The sequence below is a fragment of the Lissotriton vulgaris genome, chromosome 3_1, assembly GCF_964263255.1.
Source record: "Lissotriton vulgaris chromosome 3_1, aLisVul1.2, whole genome shotgun sequence".
Taxonomy (NCBI): Eukaryota; Metazoa; Chordata; class Amphibia; order Caudata; family Salamandridae; genus Lissotriton; species Lissotriton vulgaris.
In genome coordinates, this window is record NC_141689.1 from 1,504,648,965 (window position 1) to 1,504,663,296 (window position 14,332).

Genomic DNA, 14,332 nt, shown 5'->3' on the forward strand with positions numbered 1-14,332 from the left:
CATGCATCTGCAGAGGTATTTGCGCCCCCTTGGGAACCAATCCACGCCAATCCCCCCCCACCCGGGGGGCGCGCCCCACAGTTTGAAGACCTCTGCCATAGACCATGGGTGGCTTCAAATGAATTTAGAAAAGCTACAATCTCCTTTTCATTAAAAAAATGTTGTAATGTGCTTATTTGTTTGTGAATTAATTAAAATAATTATTCATGTGTATTTGTTTGATTAATGCTTGTTTCTGTATTTTTGTGTATTATTTAGCCATTTGATTAATCAAAAATGCTTAGGCTGAGTTCCCCAGATTCTAGTAGCGATTAGGTGGGGCTCCACAGAACTCAAAAGGTGAAAAACCACTGCTCTACAAAATACACCATAACAGTTACCAGATATTTTCTTTAAAAAAATTGAAGCTGATGCATCTTCTGTGGAATGAAAGGCCTCCATGTATTCTCCTTCTCTTTAATAGAGGAGTGTAAGAGGAGGGTATTGCCCACCAGACGTGAAGAAATACTATTGGCAAAACAGTTTAGTAGTGTTAAACGGCTGGGTTTATGCTCCATGTAGGAACCCTCTTATAACCGGTGGGTATTTATTGGGATATGGAAGATACAGTCCCTGACGTTAACTTTCCAGTACAATTAAATTGCAAGTAGTGTAAACTTGGAACGCCAGTGGTAAATAGTCCCCCTGCCCAGGTCCCCACCATTGATGGAGGCATGGGGGTCACCAATCTCCACCTCTACTATTTGGCCACGAGGCTCATCGTGACCACGACTGGTTTGCGGGCGGCTGGTCCGACCCTGCTTACTGGGTGGAACTCGCCACCCTGGATTTTCAGCAGCCTCAGGGATTCCTCTACGGCTCCCCGGTGCCACAAGCCTTACCCCCAGTCACTAGGACGGTGCTCATGGCTTGGCGCGCGGCCCTTAGACTTATGAGATGGGACCGTACACTAACTTGACAGACACCGCTATGGCATGGAGCCTGGCTGAGGGAGGTCTCGTCCTTAGGAGGTTTCTGTCGCTGGGACCTGGTGTGGATTTCGCTCCTTGGGGATGTGTGTGTGGGGGATCATATGCGCTCCTTCTCAGACCTACAAAACCGACATGCCCTCTCCCGTTCTACAAATACCTGCAACTCCGTCACACATTACACGTACATCTCCCAACACTCACCACCCTCCCAGAATTCAGCCCTCTCGAGGCGCAGGTAATGATGGGGGACCTGGGGGGGGGGGGGGTCGCGTATATACCGTGCCCTGGTAAACAATTGCCCTACATCCCTGGACCGGCTTCAGGAGCGTTGGGTGGAGTGGGTGTGTCCCTTGGACGATGCAGACTGGCTTGACGCCCTTATGGCCCCCAAAACCCTGACAACGTCGTCCAAGTTACGCCTGGTTCAACTTTATTACCTCCAACGGCCTACCTCACCCCGACACATCTCTTCTGGGCTGGCTTGAGAACCTCTCCGGCTTGTGCGCGCTGCGACTTGCCCCGACAGATTTCTACCATGTGGTGTGGCTGTGCCCGGCCCTGGAGCCGTTCTGGAGTGGGGTGGAACGTGAGCTGACGCATACTCTGGGGTGGGAGGTTCCCCACGACCCGAGGCACCTGCTGCTGGGGATATTCGCTGGCTTAGATGGATCTAGGGCTGATAAGCGCTTGCTGGGGACAGCCTTGGCGAAGCGGGACATAGCGGCCGCTTGGTCCCAAGCTGCGTCCCCGACGCTGCGGAAATGGAAGAGGGGTGTGGACTGGTGTGGGGTGCAGGAGGAGACCCTCTTTGAAGCCCGGGGCTGCCCGGAAATGTTCAGCAGGGTGTGGGGTAAATGGATCGGCCTGTTGCCTCTGAGGGTCCGAGCCTCACTATGCATGTATGTAATATGGAAGCTAATGTACCCACTCGGGAGGGTCTTACTATGTCAGTGTTGTCAGCATGGTGGGAAGGGTTTTTAATGCTGTACTATGATTTGCTTCCAATGAACTTGTTTGTTTCAGAAACTTCAATAAAATTGATTATCAAAAAAAAATAGTCCCCCTACATCATTCTCGCCAGTAACCTCTCAATGTACTGTGGCACCAAGAAGGGACCTCACAAATTGTTCTAAACGTTGGCGGTGCACATATAGATATCCCTCAGTAAAGGTTTTTGGAATGAAAATTGAACGTAAAAGACATCCAGCATTGAGACCGTATTGAAGTTACACTTCCATTGTCCTGATCTTTATTTGGTTGTGGGATTTAGAATCTTTACTACTTTGACAGTTAAATGTCCAGTTTCAACTCAAACCATTATCTTTGTTTTTGATTGTCTCTGCAGGAAATCACTGCCAACACCACAGCTTCAGAAGAAGAGAAGAGTGAATCTCTTGAGGTTGCCAACCCTGAAAACTACATTAAGCATCCACTACAAAACAGGTGAGATTCGGTACAGATTTCTTTTCAGTAGTACTAGTTTACTAACATTTCTCAATTCTTGAGAATAGCCTTGTATTTCATGGGAACACGTGTTGCATCATTTTAGTAACTTTGATCCCTTTGAGCTTGAAACAAAATTTGTTTTTGTTTTGGTTAAAATCTATAGAATATGCAGCAAATTATGGATTTTGAGGCAAATCCATGTGTGACTGAGAAGCGCTGCTGACACCTGAGAACATATACAGGCTACCTGTTTAGTCTTTGACAGCACTTGGCTGAAATATGAACTGCAAAAAAGTAGCCTGATTAAAAGAGGTATTTCTGAGGCCAAAGCCTTGTTCCTTCTTCTTTTTCTCACCCCCGGGCCCAAAGCATTATGTTTTTTGTTTTTCTTCTCTTCTTTCTTTGCTGATTAACCTTTATGTGAATTCCCCCCTATTGCGTGATGGGATAAGCTGAGAGTTGCTGACAAAGTGCTATGAACTGAGACAATTTGCCTAGAGCGGACTCTGATCCCACAAACACAATTTGTTTCTGCCAAAGCCAAGAATGACTCTTCTATAAAATATATATTCACCAAGGCTGGTTCACAATGAGCTGATTCACTGATCTCCTCAAGGCTGGAATGGAGCGAGTCGATCCCTAGAGGGATTGGAGATCTGGTGAGTCCAATCACCCGATCTTTCATGGAAGAATTATGCCAAGGCATACAGGATGACATTGTTCGCCTTTGCAAAGGTGTTGCAAAGACTTACATATAATGTAACCAGACGTGACATCCCTAGGGCACTGAGTGGAGTCACTTGTGGAAACCAAAGATGCATGATGTAGGAAGCTGGCTCTGTATATACGTTACCAAAGTAAGTTATAGTGTACACAGAGTCCAGGGAGTCCCCAGACTTATATTAGAGGGTACATTAGGTAAGTACGTACAGCTCTTTATGTGGTAGTGTGGGCAAGCAGTTGGGCTTATCCAGAGGGTGTGTTAAGCATTTATTGTATTCCCTCAATCAAGACAGATGGCACACACTCTGAGATTAAATCCGGACCAATTGGGTAAGTGTAAAAAAGGTATACTTGTATTTTATTTCTAGAACAAGGCAGGACTTGGTACAGTTAGGTGAAATATACTTTCAATTGTAAACCTTTACACAAAAATATGGATTTACAATTGTTGCAGGTTGGTATGGTTTTAAAAAGCAGGTTATAATGCACAGTAATTAATTTTGAGAATACTTATTGTTTACTTTCGGATTACTTTGATTACTGGGGATCGTATGCCTAGATACCGCACTTAAGGATCTCACCGTAAAAGGTAAGTAAGACTTTCCTTGGTTTGAGTTCTAGTTAGTTTTCCCCATACACAACAGCAGTTCAGTACTTATATCATTTTAGGCCCTATCTGGAAAAAAAAGTCATCGGTTTCACAGGTAAGTACATTTTTTTACTAGTAGGAGTTTTGGGGGTTAGGATTAAGGCTCTCCAAGGTCTAGGTAGGTATTCAAGTTGCACCACCAGCGGCACTGGGGTGGCTGGGTGCAGAGTGGAGGGGCCCAGTGGTAGTCATTGGGGCTAAGGGGGCCTTTGGTTAGAGACTGCTTGTGAGCATGCCATTCAGGTGTGTTAGCAAAGCTCCTGGGGTTGAGGTCAGCACTGCAGGGGACAGCGATCCGCCCAGGAGCTGCACCACCTGCAGCACTTGGGCGGCAGGGTGCAAGAAGACGTCTGGGACCGTGTGATTCTCAATGGGGACCTTCAGTACGGCAAAGTTGCTGCAGGCTCGGGCAGGGAGACTTCCTTAAGGCAACCACCAGCTGGAGAGGTAAGATGGATTCTTGGGGGTGCCTGGACAACGTCGGTTGGGCCACCCAAGGCTGTGGGGCGTCAGTTGCAGGGTTGTCTTTTGAGGTCTGGTTTCTTTACCAGCTCCTGGTGCGGTTGAGGGGGACCCTTCAGGTTGAGGCTGCAGGCGTCGTCTTGAAGCTTGAGGGAGGTGGGGGATCACCAAATCCCGGGTCAGGATACCTGGAGAGACCTTGTAGTGTTGGCCAGTCTAACTCTGGATGTGGGTGTCGAGCGCAGAATTGCGGAGTCAACGATTTCGGATTCTGGTCTTGGAGTCTTTGTTGAGCAAATCCATTGCTCACAGTAGACAGTCTGTAAGGTGAGTGCAGGGCAGGTACCCCGGGCTCTGGCAGACTGCTGGACAAACAGGTTTCTTCGCTGTAGGCAGGTCAGAGTCTGGACAGGCTGTTAGGGCTGGGGTCAAAGCAGTAGGTGTCGCTGTACCCTTACCTGAGTGCTAGTGCACCCTGCTAGAGGGGTGACTTACCTAGGCCTCAGGCAGTGAGTTGCAGGCATGGCACACAGGTATGTGTTCCATGTCGATTCTTCGCTTTTCTCTGCACCAAAACACGCAGCCTGCTATGGCAGTGTGTGTTAAGATACAGGGCTTCTAAGGGTGGCACAATAGGTGCTGCAGCCCTTAGAGGCCTTCCCTGGTCACAATGCCCATGGTACATTTACATGGTTCTAATCTGTGACCAAAGATTTGCCAATTGTGTGTACAAAGGAAGAACACAAGCCATTGAAACCTGATTGGGAGGGACCCAGGGCACATCAAAGCAGGTTGCATCAGATATTGGCAAAAAGTGAGGGGTAAACGTGCAAAAAGGGACACTTTCCTACACACGAAGCAAGCAAAATCGAGGCCATGGGAAGAACTACACAATGTACATGAACAGAATCTCGATTTACAATTGCATTTAGAAGACCTAGAGAACCAGTAATGGTAACAGAATGTCAGGATTAGAGGTGTTGTCAAATGCTGAGATAGTAAACTTTGAGACATATTTTAAGAAACTCTTTACACTCCTACCAGAACTGTCTGATAATCTGGACCAGGCTCACAAGACTGGTTCTACGACACACAAGAATAGTAACCCACCAGACAACCTGACCTGTGTGCAATATTACCTGCAAAAAAAAACTTTTTCCAGGATTTTCCTGCAATTACTCTCCAGGAAAGATGATTATTTCGTCCGGTTACCGCGTTTATGAGAACCAAAGGACTCAATTACTGATGGGGCCAGCCCTTCAGAATCATTCTCCTTCCAATGGAGTAACAAGCTTCTTGCTGGCTGCGTCACAGACTTTAGACTCCTAGTTACTTCCATTGTGAACAACATTGGATCTTAAGTGAGGTCCATAAGGGAAGCCAAATGTATTGCAGGGCACAATCCTCCTTGCTTCCTGTGGTAATTTGGACTGTATTAGAGAAGGGGGCTGCATACAAGGTTTGTTAGGGAAATTGTGTAGAGTGCATGTTGTTTAAGGCAGGCAAGGGTTGATCCATCAAGGCCTTTAGCCTCTTTTTGCGGGGGGTGTCAGATTGTTTAGTTTTTAGTTGTTTACTTGATGTATTGTAACATATAACAATAATACTGTAGATAGACCTAACTCTCTGGCAAAGAGGATTGCAGTGCTTGCTGTTCTTCTTACCAGATTCTGGCAGCCATATATGCCTAATCGAAGATATGCACCTAATCAAAAAACACCCAGGTGGTTTCCACCCCAGTACCTCTCGTTCGACTGCACAAAAAGGGGAGAGTGGCCATTCTGCTGTCATACTCCTTTTTAGGGGAGGTTAAAGAGAATGTTGTGGTCCTCAATGGTAGAGGACTTGCACTTAGAATGGCCTTTGAGGCCATTTATAGTTGCATTTGTTAATGCCCCTGTGAAAGGCTGGGTAAATTTGTAGCACCAGCCGAAGTTTAAGTTTGAATTGCCAGATTGAAACCCCAGAAAGTACCTGGTCCTGATGGCTTCATAGGCTTAAAAAAATGTATATCCCCCTTACTAGTTCCCCTTTCCACATGCATTCATGCATATCTTCTATATTGGGCAAAGAACTGACACTGTGCTACTCCTCGTGCCTGAGTTCTCTGTTCAATATTGATGCCAAACTTTTAATGTAAATTATGGCTGGGGGCGTACGTGCAGGGAATTATCGGTACAGGCCACGTTGGATTCATCTTGGGTAGGAGCACTTTAGATAAAAAACAAACTGGCCTTACTCTTATCCAACAATGCTGAAAAAGCTTTTAACCGGGTGCATTGTCCATTCTTGTGGAAGGTTTTGGAGGCTGATTGTTTTGGTACCAAAGAGAAGACATGGATGGCCAGTAGCTATGCAGACCCAACAGGCAGCTCCTGTTAGTAGAGATACCTTGGACCTGTTTCATAAAGAGAAGGGTGCGAGAGAGGGCTGCTCATGGTCTCTCCCCTCTTGTTCACTTTATATGCAGAACCACTGATGAGCAAGATTTGGACCCAGTGAGAAATCAACGTGATCAATACAGGGAAAGAAAAACACAATCTGTTTATAGGCAAATGTGTTGTTGAACCTAACCGATTCATCTCTCTCAAACCTCTCCTCAACATGGTGGGCAGATTTGGTAATGCTTCAATACTTAAAATGTATTTGAAGAAGTCCCAACTCTTGAATCAATCAGTCTGAGCTGGGTGAGTTTCTCTCCAGACCTATTAAGTGATTCTAGCACGACGGTTAATGATAATTATTAAAATTGCAACATATTGACTATACACTCCCAGCAAAATAAACATATGCTTATGGCAGTAAAATGTACTTTTACAGGAGAAATTGCAGCTATCCGGGAGTTGTCCTCGATCAGATGCTTAATGTCTTGGGTGTCATTGATCAGATGTTTGAGGTTAAACTGATTAGTCTCCTGTTGTACATCAATCTTGGAATGACAGATTGACTCTTATCCACTTAAGTTGCAGAAGGTTCGTGCACAGAAATTTCTACTCTTAACGAGGAGCAGGCTGGATTAGGGGATGGTCCTCTGGTCAGGGAGGATTAAGGCTTGTTATAGCTTTTTAAGTTGCTTGGTTTATTGGGAACCTTTTGAAAATTGCACGTGGTAGTCTTTATCATAACGAGCAATATTGTCTTATTGCTTGTGCTTGACCCCTCTGGTCATAGAATGCAGGTGGATGTGGGTGTACCTCTATTAACTTTGCAAACAAAGTTATTCTAAAAACAAAACAGGCTATGTATTCGGTGTCTTAGAACACATACCACCAGAAAGAAAGAGGCTACAATGGCGTTCTTGGGTAAATGTCGTTCTTTGGTAATAAACCCTTTGCAGACCTCTGTAAGGCTGCTACTTGGTTTACATCATACATATTTGCGAAACACTCTCCATCTATCGTATGGACGTTCAGGCCTGTCAAGAGGCTCAATTTTGTCTTCCAATACGAAGAAATTTATGTCAGACCTCTTTATCATCTCCTTGCTAGCCACCGTTTTTATGGAGTGCACTTCTTTGTAGTTTATGAAGAGCATATGATCTACAGCAGCACATGTTACAACAGATTTAATGGTACTGAGGAAGGTGAAGAAGAAGCCCTAGTGGCGCGAAGCCCCAACGGAGTCCACCCCATTGGTTCCTCCACTATGACCTGGCCTGTTGGTCACGGAGTCCTGCTACATGCTTGCTACTGCTGACATGAGTGTGACCATGTCATATTTGTTCACAACTATTCTTTTCCTGCATCCTTGGAGGAAATATTCTGCAATAGCAACTTTCCACCTCCATCAGACTGTTCGTACACTGGTCCTTGTTGACGACTCCTGTTTCCCCTCTTTCTCTAATGCACCAAATCCTACAGACATGAGCCTTATCAAGAGTCCGAATTCAGCCCTTCTAGGAAATGACTTTACGACCATATCTTCATGCTGCCTGGTGATGGAGTTCTACTTTTCAGACATAAGCATCCTCTTGGTGACCATGGAGTAACACCTGATCCTTAAATCCTCAATGGTGCACCTTTGGTCACCGAGGCGCTGAACCACCAATGGTTTCTGTCGGAGACCTGTTTGCCCCTTATGGAGCTTTGATAAGCAAATGTAGAGAACCTTTTGGCACAAAAAGAGCAATACCAAACACATGGCCATGATCAGAACACCAGCTGCTGTACCTCTACTAGTTATGTAGAATATGTGCATTCCCAGGAACTACTTTAGTTTCCTTGTGTAGGAAGGTACCTCCTGACTATGGTTGCCCCCAACTTTTTGCCCTGTGTTTTAGCTGGTTTTTGACATAGTCGACCTGGGACCCTGCCAATCAGGACCCCAGGCCTACTGCTCTCTCTGTAAAATGGATTCCATGTACCTTAGGTACATTTCCAATTGGTACTGGGCCACCTTATCAGACCCTGTAACTCAGGGCATAGGTGTACCCAGGGCCTACCAGGGGCTGAAGCATGTATTATGCCACCCCTGGCTGGCCTCCTAAATTTGACACAACTGGCTGCATGACAGCTGGGGCAAAGTCGTGTAATCACCCTTTGCTGTAGATATAGTATACCTATATCTAACCCTAAAATGGACACACAGATTCCTATCAGTCACTCCTATGGCAGGCCTTGACAATCCTCAAGGCAGAGTGCTTGGAATCGTGTGAGATGGTGCTCTGGCATGAGCTGAGCCTGTCTGCAGCTTCCGGAACCAAGTCCTAATAGCTGTTCCATGATAACGCATACCATATACTCTTAAGTGCATTATAATCCTCGCGGTTAAATGCTATCTTTGGTATTGCTTTATCAAAACATGTCGAGTAAGGTGTCATACGAATTGGAATACAAACCCCTCGCCAATTCTGGCGACGGGGTTAGCATTCCACCCTTCTAGAGGGACACGACATGGATGTAACTGTGAACCCCGGTTAAAGTTAAACGAAGCCTCAGCTCCACAAAATGGATGCTGCCACCACAGACACGAGTCTGACCCCCTGCAGCTGGGAGTCCTTCCAGCGAGGGGAGCCTGGACAAAGGGTTTCCTGTCAAGGGCGGTGCTAGCACCGTCCCAGACAGGGTTTTGTGTATCCTGGGTAGGCAGGGCTTTACAGGAAGGTGACTGCTGAGTGGCACCCCGGTGCTCACTACGCATAGGCCGGTCAGAACCAGTTCCAGGGGCACACCAGCCCCTGGCCTGGGGGAAGTCCGGCATGGGAGAGGGGTGTAACCACCCCCCTCCTAGTCCCACCCATAGGCAGGACCTAGTCACCGGGTCAGCCCCCTTTTTTTAGTATAAAGATGGGAGCGGGACCCCTGTTCAAATTAGATCATCTTTGGAATCAAGACACGACTTTCTGCGAAAGACATCAAGATTCTCCCTTGTGGCTAAGGAGTAGTCACCCTGCCTCAAGCGGGCACCATCCTAAGAACACTGCGGTCTGCTGCAAGTCCTTCCTCCGGAATCCGACGACCCAGCTCGTCAAGACCCGGCTTCCCTGGCACCTCTGACCTCTACTCACCTCTACAGCCAAGCTGAGAACTGTGAGTGCGACGAGACCTCGAGGGACCGACGATCGCCAAGACTGCACGACTTCTTTGCAACAAGCCCACCGTGTGCTCCACTGGTGAGTGCTTTGGGGTCCGAGAAGCCCCAACCCTGAGCAGCTCCAGCACCGAAGATCAGCCCTCCAGCATCTCCACGATCTGCGTGGGGCCCTTCTGCTTTTGCCTGCTCACTGCGCTGTGTGGCTACTAGCCGGCTGGCTTGTGGCCTTCTTCACGACGCCCGACGACATCACTGCTGCTGGTCTGGTTGCTCCAGACTGGCCCTTGCTTCCTTCTTCAAGAGAGGCACCCCGGACCCTCCTGGTCCACTCCAGACGCCATTTTGAGTCCACCGCGTGGGCTTGAATTTGCCAAGGCTTTGTTGCCCAATCCTGGGTCCAGCGACGCCGACAGCTTCATCCATCGTGGGACAGCTCGCTCCTCCATCCTGGTCGCCGACAACGCCTCCTGGTCCGTGAGATCTGCGAGCACAGCGTCACCCACTCACCTAGTCGAGGTGGCTACCATCCGGTGCCCTCCTGGTGCCCACTGACTACTGGCTAGTAGTCTCGAACTTGGTCCCCTCTGCTTTCAGGTGTCATCTGTCTTCAAGATCCAGGCTTGGATCACTTCGAACTCTCTTCACTGGTCGCCTGCCAGCATCTTTCTTCCAGGCTCCTGGTCCGTCTACGAGGATTCCCGACGTCTTTTGAGACCTATGCAGCTGCAGCCCCTGGGCTAGGTAACTTCGGCATTTCGGTGCCCCAGCATAGCCTCACTATCCAAGGGTCAGGATCCACTTTCGTTTTGCTCCTACCAGGTCGGGTTTGCCCGAGAACACTAACTTTGTCATTACTAGCTACCATAGACTTTGTCCCGCATCACGCGTGAGAGTGCACACTCTGCACCCGAGTCCCCTAGGCCTCCTGTAAGTAATCTGAAGGTTCTATAGTCAAGACCTAGCGATTCCAAAGCCTATTAGTACTGTACTTACCTGCTAGTAATTTCGCATTCCACTTTCAGAGTATATGGTTTTCCGTGCCCCTCGGGCATTTGTATATACTGTGCTAACTTAAGTATTTTCGTAGGAGTTTTGTGTTGTGCTTAGTACCCTGTCCTCATAAAGAGTACAGGGCTGTTGTGATTTTAATAAATACACTGTTTATTTTCATAACACTTGTGTGGTGTCCTTTCACTGGGTATTCAAGGGGTATATGTGTGGTATAACAGCTGGCTTAACACGCCCTCTCGAGTCTTTAGCCTTAGACTGCTCGTATCCATGCTACTAGGATAGCTGGTCTATAAGGTTGACTTACAACCAATCATCAATAAGGGTTGCTGGACTGATACATAGTGTTCACTAGAATAGTGAGCACTGCATATCAGGCCACCTTCTCACACCTTGCTCCCCTGCCTGTAAATTGTGTACTTATTTGTTGTCAGCCACCCAAGCTCTCTCACCAATGCCTTTGCACAAACAAGTTTTCAAGCAAGCACATTGGATTTGGGAGTAATCCAAGTCTACCATCTTTAAGTTTCTGGGTTAAAAAAACGCGGAGTTTCCAAGGTTTTAAAAATATATATATTTTCTTATTGGGATCTCTCATTCTTAATTGTGGTGGTGATGATGGTAATCATGAATGTCGAGAGCTTTTCAGTTTCCTTGGATGTTTATGGCAGGCAAATACCAGTGCATTCAAGGGCAGTCATATTTTTCCCGATTGCACGAGTTCATGCGTGACCTCCTGATTCTGCTGTCCTGTTAACAAAAAAACAAAAAAAGAATTATGTAGTCCGGGGTCCCAGGACTTGGGCGGGAAGGATCAGTGCTTATGACTTTGAGTATTCCCCTGGAAGAGAACTAGGATTACAGGTAAGTAACTTATCCTTGTTTGTGGTTGTACAAATTGACAGTCATAAATTTACATGTTTTGCTAAATGAAACCTAGTGGGGTACTTGTCTCGTGCCTGATTTAAAATGATAGTAGTTTACAGGATCCCTGATTAGGTTTTAAAAGACTGAATAATCTGGGGTGATCTTCACTATGGATAGAAAATCTCCCCAGAATAGCATTGACAACTTTGCAAAATACTTTGATGGTGGAATGTTAACCTAATGTTGAAGATAATACAAGACTGCCAAATTATTATTGGTTAGAGAATGGGCCTTTGCCTTTCAAAAAGAGCTGGCTTTGAGAAGAGATATGCACACAATGGGCAAAAAACATGTTTTCCCTGGATACATACTCTACGGAAAATGTACCATCAAGGACAAATGCTGAAAGGAAAAGTGGACATTTAGAGCACCACTTTGGAAAAGTTTCCAGCTACCTGTCGTGAATGCCAGAGTAGGGTTTAAAGGATGGAACACAGTTTACGCCTTTCAACAGTTAGAGATATCTAGGATGCTTCTGATTAAAACATTCACACAACTACAAGCATAAAACAGCACAGGCAGAATCTCAGATATTTAAATACTTATAAGTCAAGTAGGCGTTGCAAACCTATAATAAGAAAAGAAAAAGAAATACTGTCGTAATGTAGAGGTAGTCACTAGAGAGCTGGTTACTAGAATCGAAGCAATACAAAAGGGGGATGATGGACGGAGCTTTTGAGCAAATCAAAACCAGAATCGAAGGTCACAAAAAAATGTAGTGTCACTTTCATTCAGTACCCTTACGGGTTGTGAGAAGAGCGGTTCTGATCAAACGTTGGAGAGGGCACTGAGTTTTGGATTCTGTCTGGTCTATCTGAAGATCATGTTCCAGATTTATTTCACAAAGGGCCCAGCTTCAGATTTTTGGGGGATTTAACAGTAATATATCTTGGAGCAGTTGGAATTAAATTGGCTCTTTTATTCACTTGATCTGGAGTTTTCATGTGTCCAAAATTAATGGATCCCAATATATCCGGATTGACAAAGTGATATTGGGACTTAAACTGGGTTTGGCTGTGCCATCTGTACTGCTAGTGGTATTCATTGATCAGGATCTGAATAGATATTTGGGGAATGGAGCTGTTACATGGATTAGTGCATGGATGCTTAGAGAATGGGATATACATGAGACATATTCTAAGGAATTTGAAAAAATCTGGAGAGCCTGGATAGATTGTTTTGGGTTCAAGAGAATTGTATCTGAATGCCAGGAGGTTTTTCTTGCTTGACCACATAAAATTGCAAGTGGCTTCTTTCCATAAAAAGATTGATTACTGTACACTATGCTGCAGAGTTCTTTGTATGTTTCTGCTGACCATGTATGATGGACATGTGGCTATCCCAATCGTCTCATGCTAAGCTTTTATGCTACTGTCTGTTCTTATGAAAAATATAAAAACAAAACGTTTAAAAATGGTTAAATAGTACAAATTCAGAGTACTAGACTTTTTGGCACTAAATTATGAGGATACTCTTAATGGTCTGACTTCTCAACCTGGGAGAAGGACTTCTAAAAAAAAGATTACCGAGATTACTTGCCAGACCCCACAGTGCCTTGTGTTCTGGAGCTAGGAATTATGGACATTGTCTGTTGCCAAACTAATCCAATTTGTATACTTAGTCAGACAGTGGGGGGCACCAGAGTTGATACGTTATAGGGAGGCATTGAAAGCAGTTCTCCGCCTCTTGGCGGACCAGGGCACATCAGTGAGCTCCTAAGAAAGATTGTCTTATCCGAGCTCTCACCCTCTCCTAAGTCTGTTGACCCAGGCCTGGCACTCTAGGTCAAATGTGCTTAGTAGCTCTAGGATATGATAGTTGCAAACACATACAATGGAACTTTTAACCAAAGACTTCCTTATTAGGAAGATGGTCACCTAAATATGAACATTACATTGATGAAGTCGAACACATATGGGCTACAACTTTATTCCAAAAATGTAGGTTCAGAATTCTCCCCTTTAACTTCATTACACACAACTGGACACTTCTAACACACAATCAAAACGTTATCATTCCTGTCCAGGATGAGGCTGAAACACACTTTTTCTTTTTTTTATTTACCAAAGTATACTAGCCATGGGGTAAAATTGATAAAGTACCTGTTGAATCTGAGAGAAACACGTAGTGATAGATCCCTTACCTTAGAATTACCCCAGGTGTCAAACAGGATCCGGAAAGTTTTCGTCAGCAGTACCCCTGCGCGTCTGAAGGTGGCGTTGTGTGGCTCTGCGTCCGTCGTTGGCGTCGTGGTCACCGAGATGACATCGCCGCAGCAGCAAGCGCAGATCCGGAGAGAGCGGTACCCCTAGTGGCTTTTTGACTGAGTTTTTCGAATTGATAGACCCCTGGTGCAGTAGGGATGACCGGCTTCAAGTCGTGTGGGGATTGGCATCAAATGATATCGGTGACGGACCCGCACCGTGTGTGTCTTGGAGCACGACCACAAGTTGTGCTCCGACTGCAGGGCCATGGCGCCGAAGACTTTGCGGGAGCAGTCCCGAAAATTGCTGGAGGTCGGGCAGTTGGCTCAAGGTTCCGGTCCCATGGGAGGTCGAGGGACCGGTCGCGGAGTCGCCACCATTGTGCGTTTATTTATTTATTTATTTTTAAA

The 14,332-nt window shown here is 46.1% G+C and overlaps 2 protein-coding genes across 2 annotated transcripts in view; both read left to right on the forward strand.

Annotated features, from left to right (window-relative positions):
• The window catches only part of LOC147728074 (uncharacterized), a 755,421-nt gene that overhangs the window by 149,524 nt on the left and 591,565 nt on the right, over positions 1-14,332 (forward strand). The window lies entirely within an intron of this gene.
• EIF4E (eukaryotic translation initiation factor 4E) overlaps positions 1-14,332 on the forward strand; it is a 262,166-nt gene that overhangs the window by 74,209 nt on the left and 173,625 nt on the right. Inside the window, exon 2 of the mRNA XM_086961961.1 lies at positions 2,317-2,414. Within this exon, the coding sequence (XP_086818087.1) occupies positions 2,317-2,414 (98 nt within the window). The remainder of the gene's footprint in view (positions 1-2,316; positions 2,415-14,332) is intronic.